This window comes from Pan paniscus, chromosome 8, assembly GCF_029289425.2.
Source record: "Pan paniscus chromosome 8, NHGRI_mPanPan1-v2.0_pri, whole genome shotgun sequence".
NCBI lineage: Eukaryota > Metazoa > Chordata > Mammalia > Primates > Hominidae > Pan > Pan paniscus.
The window spans coordinates 83,426,103-83,453,230 of NC_073257.2; the positions used below are offsets into that span (position 1 = coordinate 83,426,103).

Sequence of the window (27,128 nt, forward strand, 5' to 3'; positions counted from 1 at the left end):
CACTTGAGTAACCCATGACAAACAGTAAGAGTAGTGGTGTCCGCTTGGATTCCAAAGTTTGAGAAGTTGTGCAGTGCCCGACAGGTGCACACATCCCCGTTCGTAAGTCTTTGTGGCTATTAGGAATGGTATAAAAATATATTTTTTCTTTCAATTTATCCTAAGATTTTAGGTATAAATATTTACAAAGCTGTTTGGATCTAATTACCTAATACATTCCTATTAGGGACTTCTTTTTGGCCTTGGGATAGCTTAAAAAAAATTACTGAGGCACTAAAAATCAAAACGTTTGTGCATCTCTGTCTAGGGTTATTGTGGAGCTCATTGAGTTCATATGAACCACCCTCTGAGCGGCGCCTGGCAGGGTAAGCATCCAGGAACCCCGAGACCCCATTATTCTCCCACCCAGCTGGTATCCGTGCAGCCTGGCCATAGGTCGCTCTCATCTAGCCCACCTTTCAAGCCTTCCTCAGTCACTGGGGCCCAAGCCAGGGCCAAGGAGAAGTGAGGGCTCTCGTTGTTTTGGAAACAGAGTCTCACTTTGTCTCCCAGGCTGGAGTGCACTGGTGCGATCTCCACTCACTGCAACCTCCGCCTCTCGGGTTCAAGCAGTTCTCCCACCTCAGTCTCCCGAGTAGCTGGGATTAGAGGTGCACACCACCATGCCCGGCTAATTTTTGTATTTTTAGTAGAGATGGGGTTCCACCACGATGGCCTGGCTGGTCTCGAGCTCCTGAGCTCAGGCAGTCCACCCACCTCGGCCTCCCAAAATGCTGGGATTACAGGCGTGAGCCACTGCGCCTGGCCTACTCCCTTACTGAAGTTGCATTCACTGTGCACCTGCTGTGTGCTGGCCAGCAGAGTCCACTAATGGTCCCTCCAGGCAGGAACCTCAGGTGGGTCTCTCATTCTTCCTTATGTCCTGGCAGTGTCTGCCTCCAGGACACCTAGGGTATAGGGACACAGCAAGAGGGCAACAGCTACATCAAGAGCCATCCGGTGCTGCTGCAACAGAGAGGCACAGAGGGGACACTTGGCCTGCGCCCCTGCCAAGGCCAGAGCTGAATCTTTGCACCAGGGCTGAGAGGAGGGGCGGGGTAGGAAGAGTGGGGCGGTGGGGCTGCCAGACGCAGGGCCTGCTGCACTAATGGATGTCTAATGTTTGCTTTCCTCAGTCATGTCTGCACCCACTTAATAAATGGTCTGCATTAGAGTTATAAAACAAAGTCATAATACAGCCTGCAGTGCTGCAGAGCACAGAGGCAGCTGTCACCCCGGGGCTGGGGGTGGTGCGGTTAGAAGATGGGGGCAGGCACGTGACATGCACCCATGGGCCCCCATGCCCCTTCTCCTGTGGCCATGACCTACCCCCAGAGGGAGGCTCAATCCTGCCATTTCAAAGATGAGCTGCCTGAGGCCAGCAAGGGGCTGGTTCAGACCCAGGGGCCTCTTGAGTCTGAAGGCAGAGCTCTGTCCTACACCCCTCAGGGCTGAGACGGAGACAAGATGCTGGTGGTGGGTGATGGGCATGGAGCCTGGCAGGTTCTCTGCTGCCCAGATGCCCTCCTGGCTCCATCCTGCTATCTCAGAGCTGTCTGGCCTGGCAGGGAGGCCTCAGTGGCCATCTCAGGGCATGCACAGCAACCAGCTCTCAGGCCACTGAAAGCCAATGTTCAGCTCCCTGGGTTGTGATCAAGTCACTGTGTCATCTCCTCATCAAATCCCCAAGCAGCCCTAGGGGGCTACCAGTTTGCCTATAGTGAATGTATCCCTGTACCTGGCAGTGGGAAGCAGGTGTCAGGGAGCCCTGGCCTGGCCTCAGGAATCTGCCTTGCTCTTCCCACATTAGCTACCCACTCACCGGGTGACCTCGGGCAAGTCATGGGAACCATCTGAATGGTCTTCAGTTTCCTCTGCTTTGAAATGAGGACATTTCCAGCCTTGCAGGTCCCTTGATGAGAGAGCCCTGTGGACTGTGGAGTTCTGGCCCTGTCAGGGTGCTATTAGGATTCCTGGGTGTGGAGACACCTACACCATTACAGAGCTACGTAGATCAATGATAGGTGGTGTGGAGTCTGGGGCAACAGCCCAAACGCTGAAGTCTTTTCTCAGGTTCAAACTTTTGATCTGCCTCTTGTTAGCTGTATGACCTTGGACAAGTTGCTTAACCTCCCTGAGCCTCCCATTTACCCATCTCTAAAATGGGGTCTAATAGAACATACCTTACAGGGTTGGTGCCAGAATTCGATAAGTTAACAATTTAAATTCCTGCAAACATAGCACCTGATGCTGGGTGAGCCTTAGTTGTTCGTTCGATGCAGCAACATGTACCTACTGTGTGCCAGGCCCCGGCTAGGTGTTCATGCATGTTTATCTCATCCTCAGAGCAGCCCAGAGACGGGGTAAGGGTGTCCACCTCTTGTGCTCATCAGACATAACGAGGTAGGAGTTAAGGTTCTCTCCCTGGGCCCTACAGAACATGCTGGATGGAGCTGGAGTCATGTGTCATCTTGTTAGCTACCCCACCCCCACCGCCCATACACACACTGCCCAGGGCCTTGGCCCCAAGCCAGTGATAGTTCATGCATTTTCTCCTAAGCTCCCCAGTCTCAGCATGGTCTCCTGGTCCACAAAGAGAAAGCATAGTCAGACATTCTGTTCTTGGAAAACCAGGTGTCCCCTTGGCCCCTCTGACTGTAGGGGGGACTCCCTAGGGCCAGATGTGGCCTCCTAGACCAGAGAACAAGTGCACGATCCCAGTGGCCACACAGGCCTCCCGGGACACCACCCTCTCCCCTCCCTCTGCTGTAGGTGGGGCCTCTAGCTGGAGGGGCTGGGCGGCCATGCGCCACCCCACAGCTTCATTCACTGTGTCCTCTGGGCAGTTAGCAGAAGAGGACAAGCCCCCAACGGCTTGTGCCCAGCCACCTGATCATTTGGCATTTGGCACTGGAAAATTCGTTTTTCTAGGTGGATTGTAAACCAGCAGGTCAATGGCCTGGTTTCCCCCGCTTCTGGGCACTGGCGGTGGCCACACCCCCCTTCCTGTTTGTCTCACCTCCTGAGGTGCAGTTCTTTCCAGGGAGACGGTGGGCCAGGATTTCCATCTGGCCCCCTTTGTGGGAGGAGACTGCCACAGGCACAGCCCCCGTCTGCTCTGAAGTCTCCTCATCTGCTGTGCTGAGGGCTGGATCTGGCTGGGGTGGGGGTTGGGAAGAAGAGGCCAAGGGATGGGTGAGAGCCACAGACCATGGGAGGTGAGCTCTGTGGGGAAGCTTCTGGAAGGAGGGCTTCCCCTGGGGGAGGAGACCTGCAGGGGGCTGAGCACCGTGGAGTCCAGGCCTGCTTCAGCCGGCTCGTCCCACCCCTGCCCCGCAGCCCTGGCTCCTGTCCCGCTTGCCAGCCTGGCAGGGGCTGCAAAGGGCAGCTGTGACTCCAGGGCAGAGCTGGCCTGGTTTGAGCTCCAGCCCCGTTTCCAGCCCATTGCATCTGGTGGCGTCACCATGAGGAACTGGATAGAAGCCGGGCAGGGACAGTGGAGCAGACGCTGTGGGGGGGCCCAAGGGGTGTCCTCACCCAGACAGATCGCCTCCCCTCCCGGGACCTCCTTGGCCTCTCTGTCTATAATGAAGTACAGTCACACAGCATTGCAGAGTGGGAACTGGCTCTTTATAAAGCCCAGCCTCTTAAAAGCAGGGCAAGATGGGAAACTGAGGCCGCAGGAGTGCCAGACTTGACCCCGGTTGCAGATTACGTCCCCAGGAGGGCTCTGGCTGCCCCACCTCTGCCTCCTCTGTCCTCTTCGTCTGCGGTGGGCCCCCGGGGTGGGTGAGGTGTGCCACAGGGCCCTCCCAGCACACAGCCTCATGGAGGTCTCCACTCACTCTGCAGGCACTGATTCTGGCAGCGAGGTGCTCCCTGACTCCTTCCCGTCAGCGCCGGCAGAGCCGCTGCCCTACTTCCTGCAGGAGCCGCAGGACGCCTACATTGTGAAGAACAAGCCTGTGGAGCTCCGCTGCCGCGCCTTCCCCGCCACGCAGATCTACTTCAAGTGCAACGGCGAGTGGGTCAGCCAGAACGACCACGTCACACAGGAAGGCCTGGATGAGGCCACCGGTGAGCCCACCCCACTTGCCTGGGCACCCCAGGACACCCCAGGCCCAGAGGCACAGGCCTAGCTCCATGTGAGACTTCACACAGCCATGGTGCCCCCTTGGATTAGCATTTCCCCAAGTGCTGGCCACGTGTCCCAGCCTGACTTTGGGACCATCTCCACTGCATTGGACAGCACCGAGTGCCCTGTGAGCCCTCACTCCCTTTTCCACTTTCCATCCTTCTGCTTCTGTTAGGGAGCAAGTTCCCGTCAGGTGGGGGTTCTTGAGCCCTCCCAAACACCTGCTAATCTCCCTGTTTAACAAAGAGGGCAGGTCTCTGCCTCACAGCCCTGGCACCCCACAGCACCGACCCAGAATTCAATGCAATCGTTATTTTTACAGTTCCCTTCTGTTTGTGGAAAGTGATACTGGTTTCCATTCACAATAATGATATGGCATTTCCTGTGTTGAAATAAATTGTTTTAGGTTAAAAAGAAAAAGTTGATAGTATTAAGTAAATAACCATCCAAGTGGTGCTGGGATGTAGACCAAATCTGGAGGGAAAGAGGAGAGCAGCCGAAACTGGGAAACTCGAGGAAGCGTGGGGTCCCTTCCTTCTCGGATATGTGGGGAGCTCTCGGTACTCCCAGAGGAGGAGGCAGAGCCCTGGGGCTCCCCACATCTCCCAGAACTGGGCCTGCCCCCAGGATGCCCTCGAGTCTAAGTGAGGGGCTCTTGCTCACTTGTCACCAGGTCCCTGTTGATAGTGCAGGAGCCCTCGGGGTGAAAAGCCCTTCCTGGGGCTTAAGACAGGCAGATGGGACCCCCCCTTCAGTCACCTGACAGAGCCAGCCTACCCCAGACTCAGGGGGCTCCCGAGTAGCCTTCCTGGGTTTTGTTTTGTTTTTCCCGTCTCTTTCTGGATCCTTTGCTTTCTCCTTCTTCAGCTCTGTTTATTTCCCTGCCTCTCCCTGCTCATTTCTCTCACTCTCTTTTCCCTATGTGCCTGTTTTGCTTCTTTCTTTTTCTCTTCATCCCCCTCTCTCTGTCTCACTCTCTGTCTCCCTGACATGCTGTCTCACTGTCCTTCTTTCCCCCTTCTTTAGTTTCTGTTTTGTCATGTAAAGCTCACAGATTTCAGAAACAGTCAGGCTTAAAACCATACTCTAGAATGTACTCGAGGTCACTGAACCATATGCTTACAAATGGTTAAAATGCTAAGTTTTATAGAATGTGTATTTTATCACAATTTAAACATAATTTTAAACAATAGATTTGGAGTCCCATGCTCACCCAAAATATAAAAATGGAAAAAGGAATTTTTTTTTTTTTTTTTGGAGACAGAGTCTCGCTCTGTCACCCGGGCTAGAGTACAGTGGCACAATCTCAGCTCACTGCAACCTCCGCCTCCCAGATTCAAGCAATTCTCCTACCTTAGCCTCCCAAGTAGCTGGGACTACAGGCGCGTGCCACCATGCCAGGCTAATTTTTTGTATTTTTAGTAAAGATGGGATTTCACCGTGTTAGCCAGGATGGTCTCAATCTCCTGACCTCGTGATCCCCTGGCCTTGGCCTCCCAAAGTGCTGGGATTACAGGCGTGAGCCACCACACCCAGCTAGAAAAAGGAATTTTTAAGGGGAAACAAAACAACACATATTTGCCAGCTGCCCCCACTCTTTGGCTGAGTGACCCTGGGGAAGTCACTCAACCTCTCTGAGCCCCAGTTCTTCTCTTCGTAAACTGGGAAGTTGACTGAAGGTCCTGGTGAGGGTAGAGCCAGGTGGCGTACACATAGCACAGAACAGCATGCCAGGGCCCAGCAGGCAGTCGATAAACACCTGCTTCCTCTGTCCTCTTTCCGGGCTTTCCTTGGCCTCTTTCTCTCAAACGGTCCTTACCTCTCTGCCCACTGAGCCCCTCTGGCCTGTATCAGAGGTCAGCCATCGGGGTCCAGGCAAGGCGAGGGAACAGTGTGCCTGCTGGGGCCCCTCACAGGCCGTTAGCATAGTAATAATAACCCTGTGATTATTACTAATAGTAACAGCATGGCCCTTACCAACCCTGCCACCAGGCACACAGGCCCTGCCAGCCCTAGAAATTGGGGCACTGTTGTCCCCATTAGCTGCAAATAATGGGCAGAGCTTCCTTGGCAGTGGTGGGGCCTGATTCCACTTCAGCCTCCTACTCTCTAGCCTTGGTCTGAGGCCTGAAAACACAGAAGAGGACAGCTGGGGGCCAGGAGAGGCAGAACAGCCCCCCACCAGCTTATGCCAGATTGGGGCAGGCAGCCCGACCCTGGGTGTCCTGGGCCAGGCATTGCCATGCTTGGGAGGGCAGTCTGATGCTGGGTCTCAAGCCTGGGAGACCGAAGGTCCCTGTCCTATGCTCCCTGCATCTCTGCTTGCTGGTGATCATGGACGAGGTGTCACGCCTCCTCCCTGGTGGTTGTTTCCTTCTATCCAGCTATTGGTGCTGCTGAAACCTTCTTGCATGGATGACCCCCTTAAAAGGGCACACTCTTACAGGTTCACAGTCTGGTAAGCAAGGGGCAGGGGCTCTGCTCCCTGGGTCATGCATCATTGACTGTGGAGCCAGCCTGCGGGCAGCCATGGCAGGCAGGCACTGTCACCCACCCCTGAAGCAGCCTCTTCCCTGGATGGCATACCCCTAGCCACCTCCCATTTACATCCTTGGCCATCAGGACGGGGCTGTCCCCCATCTGGACTCCCTGCACAAGGACCCCACCCTCCTCAACAATAGGAGAGTTACAGCAATGACTTCATCAGGAGAGGTCCAGAGAGGAGTTGTGGGGCCGGGCGCAGTGGCTCACGCCTGTAATCCCAGCACTTTGGGAGGCCGAGGCGGGCAATTCACGAGGTCAGGAGATCGAGACCATCCTGGCTAACACAGTGAAACCGTGTCTCTACAAAAAAATACAAAAAAAAAATTAGCCAGGCGTGGTGGCAGGCGCCTGTAGTCCCAGCTACTCGGGAGGCTGGGACTACAGGAGAATTGTGTGAACCCAGGAGGCGGAGGTTGCAGTGAGCCGAGATTGCGCCGCTGCACTCCAGCCTGGGCAACAGAGCGAGACTCCGTCTCAAAAAAAGAAGAGAGGAGTTGTGGGTTAGGGGACCAAGCTCTAACCTGGGAAAGACACCAGGGAGCTGACCTCTGCTCTGCAACAGCTTGCTAGCGGACTTGGTGCCTGCCACCTACCCTCTCTGAGCCTCAGTTTCTTCAAAGGTAACAGAAGAAGCTGGTTGAGATCCAGATGACCTGCCAGAGTATATTTGTGTCTGGCCCGGGCCGGGCGCTGTGGCGGAGTAGTCACCATAACTTGTCTAGAGTTTACCTTGAGAGTTTACTATGATGAGGGATCTGAGGCTCAGAGAGACTGAGTAACTTCACAAAGGTCACCCAGCTGGGGTTTGAGGGTGGGGCCAGGACGCAAACCTGTCCAGCCATCCAACCCTGTCCTTACCCACCATGCCACCGGCTGTGCATACCTTAACAATCCATGGTGCAATGAGAGGATGAGATAGGACACATCGTGGCAGGGGGAGCAGCTTTAGAAATTCTGAGACACAAGGCAGTCAGGGAGGCTTCCTGGAGGAGGAAGAGGGCTCTGTAACCTTTGGGGAGGAACTTCAGATGAACGTCCCCATTCCTGGCAGGTTCCCCCCTTTCCTGAGCATGGAGGGCTTCGTTGAGGGATGGTTAACAGAAAACCGAGTGACCCCCTTGTGTAGGCCGGTAGGTCCTGTTATGTAGGGAGTTTTCCAGGCCCTGACCGGGGAGCCATTGAGAGATCAGGGGCTCCCTGGGAGAGGGACTTCCTCAGCTCCAGGCCCACAGGGCCTGAGTAGTGACCAGGGAGAGCAGGCATCCCACCTCTGCACGTGCTGAGCCCCCTTTCTGTGCCAAGCCCTGGGCCACAGCAGCAAGCAGGACAAAGCCCCATCTTGTTCTCCTGCAGGAGACAGACATTTAACACATGAATGCGTCCATAAATAATCTGAGTCCAGCTAATGGTGGGTGCTGGGAGGAGACGAAGCTGGGGAGGGGAGTGACTGCTGCATAGACGAACTTCCGGGCACAGTGCTGGGAGTGCCGAGCAGTGCTGGGAGAGCTGTGGGGGAGGCGCAGGGTGGAGGGGGCTTTCCTCGGGAAGTGAGGCTGATCCGAAATCTGGCAGGGACTGGGAGGCCACCAGTCCCAGAGGAGACAGAAGATTCCAGGCAGGGGACTGATGTGCAAGGGCCCCGTGGCTGCAGAGCCAGGGAACATGAGGGCCTGGAAGACACCCAGTGAGGCTGCAGTGGGATGGGGATGGTGGATGCACAGTGCAGCTCAGAGCCACTCCTGGGGATGACCCTACCCACCTGCAGGCCACTGAGACCCCACATGAAGGGTCTCATAACGGGGGGAATGACACACCACTTGTGCATTTTGGAGATGACACTAGCTGCCAGGTAGAAGATGCATTGGAGGGGCAGAGGGCTTGTGTTAGCCACTGCAATGTGCAGGTGAGTGGCCATGAAGCTTGAGCCAGGGTGGAGACAGGAGACAAGAGGAATGGAGGGAAAGGCACTTGGGCAAGAGAGCCAGCAGGATCCGAGGTGGAAGGCCGGGGGTGTCCTGTGCCTCACATCCTTGCTTTGCCCCTGCCCCCTGAAGGCTCTCTCTTCTCCTCCCAGGCCTGCGGGTGCGCGAGGTGCAGATCGAGGTGTCGCGGCAGCAGGTGGAGGAGCTCTTTGGGCTGGAGGATTACTGGTGCCAGTGCGTGGCCTGGAGCTCTGCGGGCACCACCAAGAGTCGCCGAGCCTACGTCCGCATCGCCTGTACGCCACCCTGACCCCCACCCTGTCCCTGCAGGAACCTTCCCCATCCCTGAGGATGCTGGAGAGGGAACTTCACATCTGTGGGGCCTCCTCCAGCATCCCTGGCTGAGGATGCCCACGGCAGAGACATCCCAGCACATGGATGCCAGCTCAGAGAGGGCTCCTAGACCCAGAACCTAGGCCTCTTTTCATCTACTTCTGTATAAAAGAAGCTGGCAGCTTCCTCCCCCATCCTGAGCCACTATATGCTTAGGATCCCAGAGTCAGGGAGGGAACCCTGTTCCCCCAAGTCTGCCTAGTGAGGCGCCTCCTTTGGAGAAGAGGAAATTTCCAAGGCAAAGGCCAGGTGGGCCCATCAACAGTACCCTGGGTCTGCACTGCCACCCAGTGGCTACAGTGTAGCACATCAGGTTCCGATCCTGCCCGCACCTGACTGCCTTGGGACCCTCTCGCTTCTCCCAGACCTGCGCAAGAACTTCGATCAGGAGCCCCTGGGCAAGGAGGTGCCCCTGGACCATGAGGTTCTCCTGCAGTGCCGCCCGCCGGAGGGGGTGCCTGTGGCCGAGGTGAGCGGGGACGTAGGGACCACTGAGCACGGCCCTGTGGCCATGCCTGCAGAAGCCAGGCAGGCATGGTATTTACCACCAGCCATGGTGCTAGTCTCCCAGAGCCCTGCCCCTTTCGCAGATGAGATCGAGGCTTAGGACAGAGAAGAGAACTGTTACCTCTGTCGAACGCAGCAATGCCACATCCCAGCTGGGTCTGCCACAGGCATAACCCCACGGGATGGGGTGGCTAAGGCAGGAATCCCCAGAACTCAGGGGCTCCTTAGGTAGACCTCCAGCTCAGTCTCTATCTCCTGCCCCACCCAGAACCCAAGGCCCCAGCTTTCTGGATGCGAAAGGATCCCATCATGCGTGTGTGTGAGTGTGTTCTCCCCCACGAGCTGATCACCCCTTCCTGAAACCACAGTCTTTGGATTGCTGTCCTCTCTCGCCATCCTTACCTATGTTCCAGACATACTCCCTGCACTGGTGGTCCAGGGATTAGAGCTGCATCTCAGCTTTGCCCAGCAGAGTGGACGGCTGGGGCAGTCAGGACCCTGACTTCCAGCCTGGGATCAGCCCTCTCTGATCCCAAAACCATGCACTCATCATTCAGCCTCTCCCAGCCCAAACCCTCCTCTGCGTAGTGGGCTCAGACAAATACCCCTGGCCCATATATGCTAGGCACTTAGCACGCTGGTCTCTGCAACAACCCTGCAAAGTGGATGTTACCATTCCATCCCACAGCAGGGAAGCAGGGCTGGGAGGGGCCCAGTGGCCACCTAGGGTGAGGCAGCTGGTGAGTGGCAGAGCTGGGGTTTGGACCCAGGTCTGCCAGACCCGGGGACCTTCTTCGTATCACCTCCCAGGCTTTTCATCCTGGCTAGCAGAGCTGGGAGGAGTTAATGATGAAGACAGATACTCCTGGCTAGCGCCTATTTAGTTAGTTTAACTCAACTTCCTCTGAGCATTGTTCTCGGCACCTTACACATGCTAACTCATGTAATCCTCGCGATGGATCCCTATGGGGTAGGTGCTATTCAATTCCATCTTGCAGTTGATGAAATTGAGTCCCTGAGTGGTAAGTCCCCTCCCAAGACCACCCAGCTGGCAAATGGTGCTCTTAACCCCAGAGCTGTACAGTGTCCAGTGCTATAGTCCCACCGAGGCCCCGCCTCACTGCCACGACTATGGCGTGGACCCAGGTAGAACTGCCCTTCTTCTATGATCAAACCTGTCCTGGGCCCTCACTGCCCCCTCACCCCCACTCTTGCAGGTGGAATGGCTCAAGAATGAGGATGTCATCGACCCCACCCAGGACACCAACTTCCTGCTCACCATCGACCACAACCTCATCATCCGCCAGGCCCGCCTGTCGGACACTGCCAACTATACCTGCGTGGCCAAGAACATCGTGGCCAAACGCCGGAGCACCACTGCCACCGTCATCGTCTACGGTGCGGGCCTTTCGGAGTGGGAGGGGCAGACACAGCCAAGGGAGGGAGGAGAGAGCCTGGGGGTAGGGGGGGACCCCTGGATTGGTAGGGAGGATGCAGCCCAGAGAGGGGAAGTGAATTGACCAAGATCACAACACAGCAGAATTCATGGCCAAGTTGGGCATTCCTGGGTTCCCAGCCAGGAACACTCTCCAGTTCTCAAGATGCCTTGCCTAACTCTGAAGGAGTTCTCCAAGTCTGGGGGCTGAGGCAGGGCCCAGTCAGTATGTCCAGAAAGCTGTTGTCCTGGTAGAGTTAAGGACCATTGCCCAGGCTTGTGAGCTATTCTCTGCTGCCCCCTTGGGCCCTATGGGTGGGAGGAGTGGAGCCACAGCTGAGGTGACTTTACAGAGTTTTAGAAAGAACCCTGTGCTAGGTTCCAGCTGCAGGCAGTCCCAGGCCCCCATCACTCCCAGGGTGACCCTGGGGAAGTGGCAGCCCTTTCTGGACCTTCTTTGCCATCTTACAATGAGGTGGGGCATAGACAGTGACTTCCTGGATCCCCTCTGGTGCTGACGGTTACAGCCCAGCTCTATCTGCCAGTTCTGAGTCCCTACACTGTAGGCAAAAGGGGTCTCACTAGGAAGGCCAGGCTTCAGCAGAGGGGCCTCGTCAGGGTGAGGGACGGGTTTGGGGGAGGGCAGAGGGTTCCAGAGCCAAGCCATCCAGTTGACAGCTGCCGCCTTGCAGTGAATGGCGGCTGGTCCAGCTGGGCAGAGTGGTCGCCCTGCTCCAACCGCTGTGGCCGAGGCTGGCAGAAGCGCACCCGGACCTGCACCAACCCCGCCCCACTCAACGGAGGGGCCTTCTGCGAGGGCCAGGCATTCCAGAAGACCGCCTGCACCACCATCTGCCCAGGTAAGGAGCCTTGTCCATGTCCAGCCCCACCCTGAACCCTGTCCCACCTTCTGTTTTGTGTGCCAGAGCCAGGACAGTCATTCTCTCCCCAGCATGGGGAGCAGAAGGTGCTTGTCCCGAGCCCACAGCCGGCTGCCCAGGCTGACTAGATGCTCTGATCTCTGACCTCTTATTCTGCCCTGGGCTGCTGGTGAGATGGAGGCAGAGGCTTTGAGGGTTAGCCCCTTCTCCCTGACCCTCTAGCCTGGGCTCTTCTGCCCTCCAAGCTGAGGGTTCTCATTGTCAGCGTGTCAGCCCCAGGCCAAGGTTTCAGAGCTCCCCGGCCTCAGGGACAGCCTGTTGCTCCTGACTGTTAAGACACACCGTGGCCACAGACCCTATTCATACTGACAGTCCTCCTATTCCTCTCATCCTCTGTGCAGCCCCTCTGCTCCCCTACCCCCGCACATGTGCTGTGTTCTCTCCCTTGGGTTGTATGTTTGTGCCTACACTGTTTTTCTTTACCCTGGGTTTGTGTCTGTGTGTGTAAATCGTGCACTGGGCTATATCGTGTTGATGACCTTATACATCTATCTGTACCCTCTTTGTCCACCTGCCAGGTGCATCTGGCTGTTCATTGGCATGGGGTTATGTGGATATCATGTGGATTTCTCTGTGTGGCACACATGTGTTCTGGGTTCCTCATTTCCTTCCATGTTGTGTATGCATGCATGTGTGTTGGCACATTGCTCTGTTCTGCACACATAACTGTGTGTGCACATGTCTCTGCGTGCACATGCTCCTGTATGCCATGCTCTTACAGTCGATGGGGCGTGGACGGAGTGGAGCAAGTGGTCAGCCTGCAGCACTGAGTGTGCCCACTGGCGTAGCCGCGAGTGCATGGCGCCCCCACCCCAGAACGGAGGCCGTGACTGCAGCGGGACGCTGCTCGACTCTAAGAACTGCACAGATGGGCTGTGCATGCAAAGTGAGTCACAGGGAAGGTGGGGCCCTGGGGGTGGGGACTCTGGAGCCATGTAAGGGTCCCCCAAACCCGGCCCCATGCCTCAGTGCCCAGCCTGCAGCACGGCAGTCCTCAGGGCCTCTGTCCCCCCACCACATCCATCATCTCATCTCATCCTTCCCATTGCCTTCTCTGCCACCCTTTCCCTGTCACCTATGTCATTGTCTTTCCCTTTATTTCCCTTGACAGATAAGAAAACTCTAAGCGACCCCAACAGCCACCGTAAGTCCCATTTCATGGCTGTCCTCTTTCCTCTGGGGGATCCCTGGTTCTCTTTGGCTGGCTTTTCCCGGGATCAGGGTGCAGGGCAGGGAGAGCTGAAGGTGCCTACCCACCCCCGACGGGATCATCTAAACCTGACACTGCATGTGTCTGCATCTCCATCACCGGCAGACAGGCAAACCCTTGGCTGACAGAAAAGAAAGGCCCTAGGGCACCCTACTGAGCCTCCTCTCATAAGAGGGGAAACTGAGTCACAGAGGAAGGGACTTGGCCAGAGACACAGGCAAGAAATAGTAGAGCCAAGATTTGAACCCAAATATTTTTATAGCCAAAGCTGTTGTTCTTAACCATATGCCCTTGGCCCTCCTCTCTGGGCCAAGGCCGGGACATCACCGCTCCAGTCCCCCCTCATGCCCCTTGCTGTACCTCTCTGCCCCAGCAGCTGGGCCAAGCCTCCCAAATTGTCTCTGATGCCCGCTGCCCTGCGTCAGCTCTGGAGGGCTCACCTTCCAGCCCCAGAGGCTGCGCCACCACTGCAATCATATCAGAGCAGCAAAGCCACTTGAGCAGATTGGCCCATGGTAATTAAACCACAATTTCCAGTTAGTTCTGGAATCATAAAATCAGTGAGGCCCTCGGCCGAGCTCACTGGGGGTCGGGCTGGGGATGATTTGAGTGTAAGTCACCAGGCAAGTGGCCCCAGTGTCAGTGAGGGCATTAGGAGGCAGAGCCAAGCTGGGGGAACCATTTCTCTGCTGAACCAGGAGCCCAGCCCTGAGGGGTCCTCTGGGGAGGCCAAGAGTGAAGGCTGCTGAGGAGAGATACAGGGGTACAGAAGTCGGAAGTGGGCAGACATCCGGGGCTGGGAGCCATGCCCTGCCTTGCTGAAAGCCTCAGGCTGACGCCAAGCGCAGGGTGTGGAGGACTCCAGGCAGAGGAAGCAGGGCTACTTCTCTGAGGGCCCCCCAGGGAGGAAGCGCGTGGACAGGTGCTTCCTGGAGCTCCCAAAGGAAGCAAGGGGAAGAGCAGCCATCTTGGCCGCCATTTTTGCTCTCCCTGAACTGCCCAGTGTGAAAGCCGTTCAAACTTATACTTAGCTTAATTAAAATTAAATAAATTTTTAAATTCAGTTCCTCAGTGGTACTGGCCACATTTGAGTTGTTCAGGAGCCATATGTGACTAGTGGCTGCATACGGGACAGTGCAGCCATAGGATTTTCCACCACTGTAGAAAGCTCCACCAGACAGCCCTACTTCAGACCCTGCCACTTTGACCTTGAGGCTTCCCGCCTGGCCATGTTTGCCTGGGGGAGGAAAGTGTAGCCATGGGTTGCCTCCCTGGGCCCATCCTTCTTCCCACATGCTCACCTCTTCTCCACCGCATTGTTGTGCATCTCATTCCACTTCTTCAGCTCCCCGTCCCTCCACTTCCCACCCTCAGAGCATGGAATGGAACAAGAGTTCAGAACAGCTACTTACAAAGATAACAGAGCCAGAAGACCTTATCTACATACAAAGATAACAGAGCCAGGACCTTTGGTCCTATGGAAATTGCTACAGACTCAGAGGTTTCAGCCCCAGCACTCACAGGGCAAATTATGTAGCCCCAGTGACTCTGAGCCACAGACCCTGTCTCATCAGCAGCAAGCAATGAGTTAACACATGGCATGAACATGTTTGCTCTTTTGTTTCTCATGCCACAACTAGGAGGGCAGTAAGGCAGGGACTTCGAGCCCATTTTACCGATAGAGAGGTTCAAGGCTAGCCCGAGGTTGCCAGCCTGTGTAGGCAGGGCTCAGACTGGAACTCAGCACCGGGCCGGTTGGCCCTGGGCCCTGCCCTTTCCAGGGACCCAGGGCCTCCCTGATTGCCCCAGGGCCTGGTCTCTGTGCTGCCCCTTATGTGGTCCTCCTGTCCCCGCAGTGCTGGAGGCCTCAGGGGATGCGGCGCTGTATGCGGGGCTCGTGGTGGCCGTCTTCGTGGTCGTGGCAATCCTCATGGCGGTGGGGGTGGTGGTGTACCGCCGCAACTGCCGTGACTTCGACACAGACATCACTGACTCATCTGCTGCCCTGACTGGTGGTTTCCACCCCGTCAACTTTAAGACGGCAAGGCCCAGTAAGAACCCGAGGATGTCTGGGGTGGTTGGCAGAGGCAGTATACCCAGAGGGCTCTGGTGGTACCCAGACCAGAGCCAGGCTCCTGACTCCCTCGCAGGGTTTTTCCAGAGTTTGCTCTAGAGGTAACTATGTGGATGGGTATGGATTAGAGAACTACGGAGAAGGAAGGGAGTGACCCAGGCTGCGGGATTCCCAAAGCTTCCTGCAGCTGGCAGCAATTGGGCCTTTCACAGCTGGACATTTGGGTGGGATTTTGCAGTGGGAGCTGGGCCAGTGAGCTGAGGCACAGCTGGGTCTGACTATAGCCCCTACTCCTGCAGGCAACCCGCAGCTCCTACACCCCTCTGTGCCTCCTGACCTGACAGCCAGCGCCGGCATCTACCGCGGACCCGTGTATGCCCTGCAGGACTCCACCGACAAAATCCCCATGACCAACTCTCCTCTGCTGGACCCCTTACCCAGCCTTAAGGTCAAGGTCTACAGCTCCAGCACCACGGGCTCTGGGCCAGGCCTGGCAGACGGGGCTGACCTGCTGGGAGTCTTGCCGCCTGGCACATACCCTAGCGATTTCGCCCGGGACACCCACTTCCTGCACCTGCGCAGCGCCAGCCTCGGTTCCCAGCAGCTCTTGGGCCTGCCCCGAGACCCAGGGAGCAGCGTCAGCGGCACCTTTGGCTGCCTGGGTGGGAGGCTCAGCATCCCCGGCACAGGTGAGCCCCTGCCCTGCTTGTGCGTCAGCCTGGCCTTAGCACCTCCTCTGTGGACTGCCCCAACACCCATCCAGCAGAAGATAGGGCTGCCCTAATCCCATCTCACAGATGGGGAAAGGGAGGCCTGAAGGCAGGAAGTGAGTATAAAATAGAGAGGTCTGACTAGAAAAGCTAGGCTTCAAGCCTGCCTATGCCCTCACTAGGGCAGAGGAACCTTGGGCCAGCCACCTTCTAAGCTTCAGTGTCTCTGTTGTGTGAGAGAGAATATTCCTACGTAGTTCAGCAGACCTACAAAGCACTGTCCTGGAACTAGCAGCAGAGGGACAGGGGCGCCTGTTTTAGTTTGCAAAGCCAGCAATTAACAGCTTCCCAGCATCATATACTAAGCTAGGAGTAGAGCTGGCACTTGGACCTCCAGACACCATAGCAATGTCAGAGACGCCTCTCTTCCTAGAGAAGCCAGCACTGGTCAGTGGCCTGGCCTCTGCTTGCATCCAGTCCCCAGACCCTGTCTCCCACCCCTGGCTGGGGACTACCTGGAGCTCAGGAGATATCTTTCTCTCCCAGCCCCAAGCTGGGGCCAACTTCCCAAACACTTGTTCTCCTAAGCTCCTGGACTCCCTGCTGACTTCCCTCTCCCCCTAGGGGTCAGCTTGCTGGTGCCCAATGGAGCCATTCCCCAGGGCAAGTTCTACGAGATGTATCTACTCATCAACAAGGCAGAAAGTACCCTGTGAGTAGAGCCCCAGCCGCTGCTCCTTTTTCTTCCTCCCATCCCTTGCTGCCTGCCCACACGTGGCTCCCCTTCTAAGCCTGATGCCAAGACCAAACAGTCCTCCAAGAAAAGTATTAATCTTACTGTGTCCATATTTAAAACTTGCAGAACCAACACCGTAAATTGTAAAACTCAAAGGCAGTCGACAAGCTGGCTACAAGTGTGACAAAGGGCTGAATATCCTTACTATGTAAAGAGATTTTGTAGATCAATAAGAAAAAGTAAACATCTCACTGTGAAAATGGGCAAAGGATATGAACACGTGATTCACACACACTGTCTCACACAAACACACTGGCCAGTAGGTTATGAGAAAATGTTTAGTCTAATTTGCAGAGAAAACTAATGAAAACCACCACAAGGTATACTGGGATTTTTAAATTATTATTATTAAGGAATTTGCAAGGACCTTTTCCCAAATGATAATACCCTCTTGCTGGAAAGGGGGTGGGAACATGGCCTTCTGTGGCACGTGGCCGGGAGTATAGATTGGAACCAGCTCCCTGGAGGGCACTTTAGCGTGACCTATTGAAAACCTTCCAAGATTACACAACCTTGGAAAATTTAAGCCAGGAATTTTGAGCTATGATAATGTTGCAGTGGAATAGCAAAAATCTGGAAACAACCTCAAGGTTCATGCCATTTTCTTTGCCTCCTTTGCCCCCATGACCTCTGGGAATGCAGAGCCCTGAGTGGCAAAGAGCTGCCCTCCACCTCCCGGGCCCTGGGCAGACTTGGGAGCCCAGCAGGAGCCTGCACCTTTGCCGAGCTCTTCACTGCCTCTGTCCTACCCTGTGTCCTCCTCCAGCCCGCTTTCAGAAGGGACCCAGACAGTATTGAGCCCCTCAGTGACCTGTGGACCCACAGGCCTCCTGCTGTGCCGCCCCGTCATCCTCACCATGCCCCACTGTGCCGAAGTCAGTGCCCGTGACTGGATCTTTCAGCTCAAGACCCAGGCCCACCAGGGCCACTGGGAGGTGAGGAGCCACAGTGAAGGCTGGCCCAGCTCTCCCAACCTGCCCAGGGAGGCAAAAGAAAGCCCTTTTCCTCTGGCCCAGCCTGAATAACTGTGACCACTACCCCACCGTTGCTGTCCCCTACAGGAGGTGGTGACCCTGGATGAGGAGACCCTGAACACACCCTGCTACTGCCAGCTGGAGCCCAGGGCCTGTCACATCCTGCTGGACCAGCTGGGCACCTACGTGTTCACGGGCGAGTCCTATTCCCGCTCAGCAGTCAAGCGGCTCCAGCTGGCCGTCTTCGCCCCTGCCCTCTGCACCTCCCTGGAGTACAGCCTCCGGGTCTACTGCCTGGAGGACATGCCTGTAGCACTGAAGGTAGGGCCAGCTGCAGGTGCCCACACAGCCCTGGCCGGCCAGCTGCATGATCCCTGCCAGAATCCCCCACCCCAGGCTCATGGGCCCTCCCAGGAACCCCTCCCCGCCACCAGCCTTATTAGGTCCCGCTTGCGGCCCTCACACACTGAAACAGCCTTGGGCACAGGGCCTGCCTCACCAAGATCCAGGTTAGAGGTGGGAGGCAGACCAGGGATCCCTGAAGGCTCTGATGGGGTCTGCCCCAGGACTGAGGGAGCATCAGACTGGGAGGGGCTTGGGCTGGTGGGGAGGGACTCTGAGAAGGCTGACATGTAGGAGTTTCAGCAGAAAGGAGTGAAGGGCATTCCAGACCGACAGAAATGACTGCGTTTCATAAGCGTTTCAGCATGACCAACTAAAAGGCATAAGGAATGTGTGAATGTGAGGGCGGGCGAGATGGGCAGGGCTCAGCTTCCCAGAAGCCTCAGGGCCCCTTGCCAAGGAATTTGGAATCCATCCGGCAGGAAGGGGAATGGACCTGGTAGACACCTGTTCACAGGTGCTCTTTAGAAAGCCCCTGTGGCTATACTTGGGTGGGTAGATGAGAGGTGGAGAGGCCTGTTGGGAAGCTGGGGCTGGACCCTGGGCCACAGGGAGTGGCAGCAGCCAGGAGAGGCGGGGCTGGATGCTGCGTGTGCTCAGTCAAATGGACAGAACCGGTGACTGATGGGATGGGCAGTGGGAGAGGGAAGTTAAGGCTGACAGCCAGGCTCCTAGCATATGCAGAAGGATGGAGAGCGGTGCCCCAAGTGAAGGAAGGGTCATGCAGATGAGGGGTGGTTGGGACAGGAGGGAGGGAAGGGGAGGGAAGGGTCTTTTAGCACCTAGAGCCTGATGATGGCAGGTATGGAGCCCCGTGTTAGCACCACTGTCCCCTGCCAGCCTCAGAGCCCTTGTGCATTCCCCCAAGTTCTCCTCCCATTCTCAGGAGCTCAGGCTCATCCTGATGTAACCCTGGAAGCATACAGACACTTGGCCGTGTGTGAGCCCCTTCCCCTCCCTCCTCCCATCTGCCCTCCTCAGAGCCTCATGGTCCTTTCCCATGGCTCCATGCACTTTCTGTTCCTGCTCCCTGGCCCCGTCCAGCTCCTTCATCTCCCAGGCTCATGGGACTTGTCCCAAAGCCCACACTGCAGACAACATAGGTGAAAGGCCCATGGGAGAAGGAGTGTCCCCTGCTGGGAGGACCTTGGCTTGAGATGCCAGTGGCCCTGTGATGGGTGCAAGGTGCCTGGGAAGTGCTCCTGCAGCTGGATCTCTTGGTCCTGGGGCGTTGGCTAATGGCCAGCTTTGGCCAGAGAGTGGTATAGAAATCAAGAGAGAAGTTACCAGGTTTGGGCCTGATGGCATTCTTTGTTTATTCAACCCTCCGCCCATTATCCATCCATCTGTCCATCTGTTCATCCATCCATCTGTCTTTCTGTTCATCTGACCATATACCCATTCAGTCAGCAGCCCATCTGTTTACCCAGTCATTGCTCGTCTATCCATTCATTTATCTTTTCTTCCATCTTTTTATTCATACACCCATCCTTGTATATCCATCTGTATATTCATCTGTCTGTCTTTCTAGCCATCAATCCGTTTATCCATCCATCTGTCCATTTATTAGTCCCTCTAGCCATACGGTCATCTATAGATTCATTCATCTAGTCATCTTTCCCACTGTCTGTCTATCCATCTGTCATCCATTCATCTTCTCACACCATAAGCCCTCTGTGAGCTCTTGCAAATGCCCAGCCATGCACTCAGATGGGCCCCTGCCCCCTGCCCCGCACAGTGCCACAGAAGAGGCCCATTGGCCAGGTGTGATGGGTTCCCCTTCCCCATGCCCCTGGCCCACAGGAGGTGCTGGAGCTGGAGCGGACTCTGGGCGGATACTTGGTGGAGGAGCCGAAACCGCTAATGTTCAAGGACAGTTACCACAACCTGCGCCTCTCCCTCCATGACCTCCCCCATGCCCATTGGAGGAGCAAGCTGCTGGCCAAATACCAGGTGAGGGCTGGGCTGATGGATGGGGAGGGGCACCACTTAAGGGCTGCCCGGGAAGCCCAGCTCCCTCCCGGGCCCTGCCTCCTAGCTCTGTCCTGTGGCCTTACCCCTCCCTGGATCTCTCACTGTCTCTGTCTCCTCCCACCCCAGTCTCTAGGCTCTCAGCCATCCCCAGGCACGTCCCCAAATTCAGGGCAATGGGCAGCCACATGCACACTTCTGCCCTGTCACACCCTCACACGCACAGACGCCTATGCCCTTCATCCTCACAGAGGCTCCTCACCCTTCAGGGCATGCCCTCCTGGCAGACTGTCCATCTCATCTCTGACAGCCACAGCCCGCTGCCCACCCAGCAGCACCTGAGACCACAAGGCCCCCTAGCCCCTGACACACACACACCTGTGCCTTTCCCTCCCCCACCTACCCACCCTCAGCTCCCTTCTGGAACTGAGGGCCTGACACCAACTCAGCTGGCTAGCTTAGGGCACTTGACCCCTCCCCATCTGGGTGGAGAGGCCTGAACTGCCCCCCAAAGCTCCCAACCCTCCCTGAGCCTCCATTTCTATGAGGACAGGGCAGGCTGGCCTTGCCTGCCTGGTCCTGACCCCCTCCTCCTGCAGGATATCCCCTTCTATCACATTTGGAGTGGCAGCCAGAAGGCCCTCCACTGCACTTTCACCCTGGAGAGGCACAGCTTGGCCTCCACAGAGCTCACCTGCAAGATCTGCGTGCGGCAAGTGGAAGGGGAGGGCCAGATATTCCAGCTGCATACCACTCTGGCAGAGGTGAGGGAAGTCGGGGCCACATATTCCAGCTGCACACCACACTGGCGGAGGTGAGGGAAGGGTGGGGCAGATATTCCAGCTGCACACCACGCTGGCAGAGGTGAGGGAAGGGCGGCCAGATATTCCAGCTGCACACCACTCTGGTGGAGGTGAGGGAAGGGCGGCCAGATATTCCAGCTGCACACCACTCTGGTGGAGGTGAGGGAAGAGTGGCCAGATATTCTGGCTGCACACCACTGTGGCAGAGGTGAGGGAAGGGCGGCCAGATATTCCAGCTGCACACCACGCTGGTGGAGGTGAGGGCCAGAGGATACCTCTAGGGTTTGGGGCTGGGCTGCAGCACACAGACCCCTGTAGTTCCCTCTCACCTCCCAAGTCTGAGCGGGTATCTGGTCGTGTTTTTCTAACAAGTGTCATTTATTGATTGAGTGCCATTCACATGCTTGGCATATACCAAAAAACTTACATGATCTCACTAAATCTTCACAAGCACCGGGAGATGCATGACAGATATGATCCCCACCTGGGAGGTGAGAAAGTAGGTTTTAGGAAGGGCAAGGATTTGCACACAGTACACCAGTGGCAAGACTGGATTCGAACCCAGGTTGATGCAAGGACCAGGCCTGTGGTTCTCAACCGTTAAAAATCCGGATTTAAAAACCCAGGCCACCCAGGGTGACAACACTAGATCCTCCTCTTGGGGCATTGTAAAGAGCACTGGATACAGGTCTGGACCCAGGTCTGCCACTAACTTGGCATGTGGCCATGAGCAAGCCACTCCCCTTTTCTAGACTTCACTTTCCACCTGTACAAGTGGGTGCATGTGGATTAGACTGTGGCTGGGGCTCCCTGGGGCTTCCTAACCATGAGGCTGCATCTGCATTTGCCTGGGGCCTTAGGTAAGCATGGTGCACCCCCTGAGGCCTGAAGGGTGGCCATGCAGGCCTTGCCCTTGGGAACCGACCCTTCAAGGGAGAAGCCCCTGCCTGAACAGTGGGAGTCTGTCCAGAGGAGGTGGGAGTGACTCAAGGCTCAATGAGCTCACAGTCCAAGGGGAGGGAGGCTGGAGGGCAGATGCCCAGCACTGTGCCCCTCTCACTCTTGGCCCCCACCCTTGCAGACACCTGCTGGCTCCCTGGACACTCTCTGCTCTGCCCCTGGCAGCACTGTCACCACCCAGCTGGGACCTTATGCCTTCAAGATCCCACTGTCCATCCGCCAGAAGATATGCAACAGCCTAGATGCCCCCAACTCACGGGGCAATGACTGGCGGATGTTAGCACAGAAGCTCTCTATGGACCGGTGAGTATCCCAGACCACAGCCCATCCCCATCTGCCTTCGTCCTCAAGGTCTCACAGGGGCAGGCAGGGCAGGCAGGGCAGGCAGCCTGACAGCCAAGACCATCTCCCAGACCAGCTGCCCTTTGCCACCATTTGTGGCAAATCAGCAACTCAGGACTGGATATGCAAAGTTCAAGAATACTGCTCCCTTGAGGAGCATCATGCTCAGAGCACTGGTCCTTGAGCCAGGCAGACTCTCAGACCCTGCTCTTTTCCCATTGTGTGGGGATAATGCTCCACCTGCCCATCTCACCGAACAGCAGGAGACTCAAAGCCAGGGCATCAGCTTGGTGCCATCATTGTCAGCACCTGGTATCTAGGACAGAGAATGTGCTGCGAGATGCTTGCTGACTGACCAAGATACACTTTGGTGTCAAAACTCCTTTGGAGAACCTCAAATGCTGGATAAGTGCTGGATAAATATAAGGCCAATGATAATAAATATTATACTTATTGAAAGATGTGTAATAAACCTGCATTGAGTCTCAAAAAAAAAATAAATAAAATATGCTTTAGATAAGACATTTTACTAGAAATGAATAGGACTTACAAAGATGGCTAAGGCTTTATTCCTCCTATCAGGGGAGTTCATGGGAGCAGGAGGGAACACGGGTGGGAGGAATGACCACATGCTAGACGTGGTCATTCTCTCTTGGGGCCAGTGTCTTTCAATGATAATAATGATGATGATGAACAAGATGGTTACATGCTAGAGACAACGCTAGACCCTTACTTTATATGATCTTGGATCTTGCTGAGCGGTAACTGGCATTATTCCCATTTTAGAGACAAGGAGACTGAGATTCTGAGCCATAGGTTCTGAATTGCCGAGAGCCACACAGACTGCAGCACAGTAGCTGCAATTCAGACCCAGGACAGTGGGACACCAAAGCTCACAGCCTTCCCACTTCCCCTTGTGCCCCTTCACCTCCAGGCTCCGGGGAGGGGCTAAGTGCTTGGGAACCTCAGTGCCCTCCTTCCCTCTGCCAGGTACCTGAATTACTTTGCCACCAAAGCGAGCCCCACGGGTGTGATCCTGGACCTCTGGGAAGCTCTGCAGCAGGACGATGGGGACCTCAACAGCCTGGCGAGTGCCTTGGAGGAGATGGGCAAGAGTGAGATGCTGGTGGCTGTGGCCACCGACGGGGACTGCTGAGCCTCCTGGGACAGCGGGCTGGCAGGGACTGGCAGGAGGCAGGTGCAGGGAGGCCTGGGGCAGCCTCCTGATGGGGATGTTTGGCCTCTGCTTCCTCCCAGTTCACAGCCAGAGTTGCCTCTCCTCCTCCTCTTCCCCAACCCCCAGACCATGACCAGCCTTAGAAAATCCATGTACTCTGTTGTTAGAGGGCCCAGAGTTCCTTCTCCACCCCCGCTCTCTCTCTCTTGGCCTGAGATCTCTGTGCAGGAACCAAGATGGGGCTGAAGCCTCTGGAGGCAGTTGGTTGGGGGCGGGCAGGCAGGAGGCCCTCCCTCCACCCCCCCACCCTCAGCCCGGCAACTTCTGGGTTCCATGGGTTTTAGTTCCGTTCTTCGTTTTCTTCCTCCGTTATTGATTTCTCCTTTCTCCCTAAGCCCCCTTCTGCTTCCACGCCCTTTTCCTCTTTGAAGAGTCAAGTACAATTCAGACAAACTGCTTTCTCCTGTCCAAAAGCAAAAAGGCAAAGGAAAGAAAGAAAGCTTCAGACCGCTAGTAAGGCTCAAAGAAGAAGAAAAACACCAAAACCACAAGGGAAAAGAAAAACCCAGTTTCTTAGGAAACGCAAACGATTTATTATCCAGATTATTTGGATAAGTCCTTTTTAAGAAAAAAAAAAGAAAATGAAAAACAACACAAAAAAAATAGAAAACTCTTTTCTTGAGTGTGGATGAGAATGGGCACGCTCACACTTCTGGCCAGGAGTGAATGTGCCTCGGGGTGTGTGTGTGTGTGTGTGTGTGTGTGTACATGTACGCGTGTGCATTGAGGAGAGAGAGACTGAACTGAGAGTACTTTGCTGCTAACGAATCCATCTTGGACTAAATTCTGACAAGGCCTCAGTTTCCCCAGTTGTGCAGGGAGTAGGTCAGACAGGGTTTTCACTGTCTAGATTTAGCTGGTTAGATTTTCCTCTAAAATCTTAAGCAGATGCTGAATCCATAAAGCCAAGGAGTGCTGAGGGCTGGAGTGGGTGGGCCCTCCCTCCCACAGCCCCAGGGAGATACATCTGGACTCCTGGGAATCTGGATTAAGAAAGTTGGGATGAAAGAGGAGGACTGCTCAGGCCAGTTGTGAGCCAGGGAGAATGTTCCAGTCTGGTTTTGGTCTGGTGGCTCCTAGAAAGGGATGTGGCCCAGAAGTGGGACTCAGAGAGATGAAGTAGGGGAGGGGAGTCCTCCACGGGCATCTCTCTCCTGGCGGCTGGATAGCTTTACCTTAGGGTGGGGCCAGCCCTGACACCCTCATCCCCTCCTCAGCCCAGTAGCCTTTAGAGCAGCATGGTGCTCTCTTGATGGCCAGGAATCCAGAATCTGCCCTTCCCCAACCTTGGTTTCTCCTTCTGTAAAGCAGAGTGATGGCTGAGAAGTCCTCTCTAGCTGCAGAAGCCTGAGCTTCCCGGTGTCAGTCAGCTCTGCAACGTGGGAGCCTTGGAGGCAGGTGGCCTGGCTGTGCTTCATATGCCCAGGAGTGGAGAAGGAGGCTGAGAAGCTGGTTTCCCAGCTCTGATCTCCACAGGCACCTCCTATAACCCTCATCTCACCCACCCCGCTACGGTCTGAGAGATCTGAAATAACCTTTCCCAGTGGGCAGGGTTGCCAGGGTTGAGGGGACAGCACATACCACCCCCACCCAACCTGTTCCAGGGGCCCTGCATGGCACGGGATGAGTCCCTGCCCTGTGCAGCTGCCTGGCAGTGGCTCAGACAAGGATCTTGCAGCCAGCACAGAGGCCTCTTCAAAGGCCTCTCCCTCTTGGCACTCCAGGCAAGGCAGGTGCCCGCTTCCCCAACACCTCCAGGCAGTGACCCTAGGGCATGCCCCAGCAGGTCTCCGAGCAGCCACTGGGACCCGTCTCAGCACATCCTGGCCTTTGAAAGTCTGATATCCTGAGAGGAGGGCAGGTTTTAGGGCCGCAGTTCCAGCCAGCGTCCCCAGCCTGGCTTCCCTGCCATGGACTCAGTAGCTCGTGGGGCTTCTTACCACCCACCAGCCCCGCTGGGGTGCGGCCTGGCTGTGGGCAAAGGAGGACTTGCCTGGAGATTTGAGAGAAGATTCCTTCTACCAGGGCTGCTGAGGGGCCAGGCCTGCATCAGGGGCTAGGATCTGGCTGGGCCCGGAGGCTGAGACTAAGGCTCTCGACCCTGGTGCCTCCATGTGGATGCTGCCTCAGACAAAGGCAGTGAGCCTTCTCTGCCAAAGTGCCCATCCCATGGGCTCGGCCTCACGGGTCACTGTTAGCCCATGAACACGTGTGGGCCTCGGTCACGTGGCTTTGAGGGCAGTCTGACCAGGCTAGACCACACATGCCGTGACAGGGGGTGCCATTCCCCTCGCAGGCTCTAATGTGCCCACATGTAGCCTGGCAGTCCAAAGACCAAGAATCAACTTGCAAATCTGCCATTAAACTGCTGTGCGACTTCAGGCATATCACTGCCTTCTCTGGGCTTCAGTGTCCTTTTCATACCTAGAAGTCTGTGGTCTGAGGCTCTTTGGGTTCAGACACACTGTTCTAGGCTTCTGTAGGGGACCTTGTGATCTGCCGTGCCCCTCCTCCCTGTTCTTTTCTGTCCTCCCCGCCCCACCCTCAGAAGCTGCTTGCTCTGCCCCCAGGACAGGAGCTTGACGGATGAGGTGCAGCCAGCCACCCAGGTGCCATTTCCAGTCTGACTTCCAGAAATGTGCACCATGTCCTAGAGCACAGACCCATTGGCTGGAGCCTCCTGGGAGGGTTCAAACCATCAGCTCTATGAGAAATGCCCAGAAAGGCTTTGCCGACTCCATCCGTCTGTGGAGGCTGCCTGCCTCCGGGGTGGGATGGGTGGTTTCTCCTCCAATTCAGACCCAAGAGGTAGCCCCCGAGGGCATGTACCTGGTGGGAAGCAGCTCAGGTACCCTTGGGGGTTGCAGGGCCCTTACGCAGGTATTTCTCTCTCTCTCCTCTCTGGGGTGCGTGTGTGCGTGCGCGTGTGCGTGCCTATGCTTTTCTCTGTGGGCACATCAGGATGCCCCTCGGAGAGCATGTGCACGTGTCCCCACCTGAGCGAGCGTGTGTGTGTGCTCCTCTGCGTCCCAGGTTTGGACGTCTAGAGTTTGGTGTGCCTGTCTTCTGCCCTCCCTGAGCCCACAGGGTCAGTCAATGTATCTTCTACGTGCCTCTCCCTCTGCCTTCTCTCACAGTGCCCCCGGCTCCAGAGCTCAGGGGTAGGGGTTCTCCTGAGGGTGCAGGGGATCCTTCTCATCTCCTGGACCCTCCAGGGCACTCTGGTCCCTATTCCCCAGCTCCTAGGCAGCTGAGCCGGGTCCCTTAGGGGAGGTGACCAGGAGCTTTGGTGCAGGGAGCTCTTGGTGGGGCAAAGGGCTGGACCCCTGCCAGGTCTGTGGACATGGTTATATGCCCGGGAGAGGGGGGTGCAGGGCCCCAGGGATGGCCCCCAATCCCACCTCTGTTTATTCTGTAAACTACAACCTATAAATAACCTTTAGCATTCCTATTGTAACAAAATTAATTTTTATGAAATAAATTATATTTCCTAGTCTAATAAAATCCGGGTTGCATTTGGCTGTCTTCCTGTTGGTAATTGGGAATGACTCCGTTGCTCTTCTCAAAATTCCATGGAAGGTGGAGGTGTCACTGTCAGTTCAGAGCTATCTGACCCCCAGGAGATGGGCAAGCCCAACTGCCTCATTTTATAGAAGGGAAAACTGGTTCAGAGAGGGGTAACGACTTCCCTAGAGTCACAAAGCAAGGAGGAGCCTGTGGTGCATCTGGATCC

The 27,128-nt window shown here is 56.0% G+C and overlaps 1 protein-coding gene across 2 annotated transcripts in view; it reads left to right on the forward strand.

Moving 5' to 3' along the window:
• Window positions 1–26,899, forward strand: part of UNC5B (unc-5 netrin receptor B) — a 90,354-nt gene extending 63,455 nt beyond the window's left edge. The window contains exons 2-17 of one of the 2 annotated variants that reach the window (XM_003815956.5): window positions 3,892–4,116; window positions 8,793–8,936; window positions 9,399–9,502; window positions 10,758–10,938; window positions 11,668–11,835; window positions 12,638–12,802; window positions 13,028–13,060; window positions 14,983–15,177; window positions 15,500–15,889; window positions 16,535–16,622; window positions 17,473–17,641; window positions 17,768–18,001; window positions 19,886–20,035; window positions 20,653–20,817; window positions 21,938–22,119; window positions 23,149–26,899. In XM_003815956.5, the coding sequence (XP_003816004.3) occupies window positions 3,892–4,116; window positions 8,793–8,936; window positions 9,399–9,502; window positions 10,758–10,938; window positions 11,668–11,835; window positions 12,638–12,802; window positions 13,028–13,060; window positions 14,983–15,177; window positions 15,500–15,889; window positions 16,535–16,622; window positions 17,473–17,641; window positions 17,768–18,001; window positions 19,886–20,035; window positions 20,653–20,817; window positions 21,938–22,119; window positions 23,149–23,314 (2,759 nt within the window). In that variant the 3' untranslated portion in view covers window positions 23,315–26,899. The remainder of the gene's footprint in view (window positions 1–3,891; window positions 4,117–8,792; window positions 8,937–9,398; window positions 9,503–10,757; window positions 10,939–11,667; window positions 11,836–12,637; window positions 12,803–13,027; window positions 13,061–14,982; window positions 15,178–15,499; window positions 15,890–16,534; window positions 16,623–17,472; window positions 17,642–17,767; window positions 18,002–19,885; window positions 20,036–20,652; window positions 20,818–21,937; window positions 22,120–23,148) is intronic. The other variant, XM_003815957.5, reaches the window with a different exon arrangement.
• The last annotated feature ends 229 nt before the right edge of the window (window positions 26,900–27,128 follow it).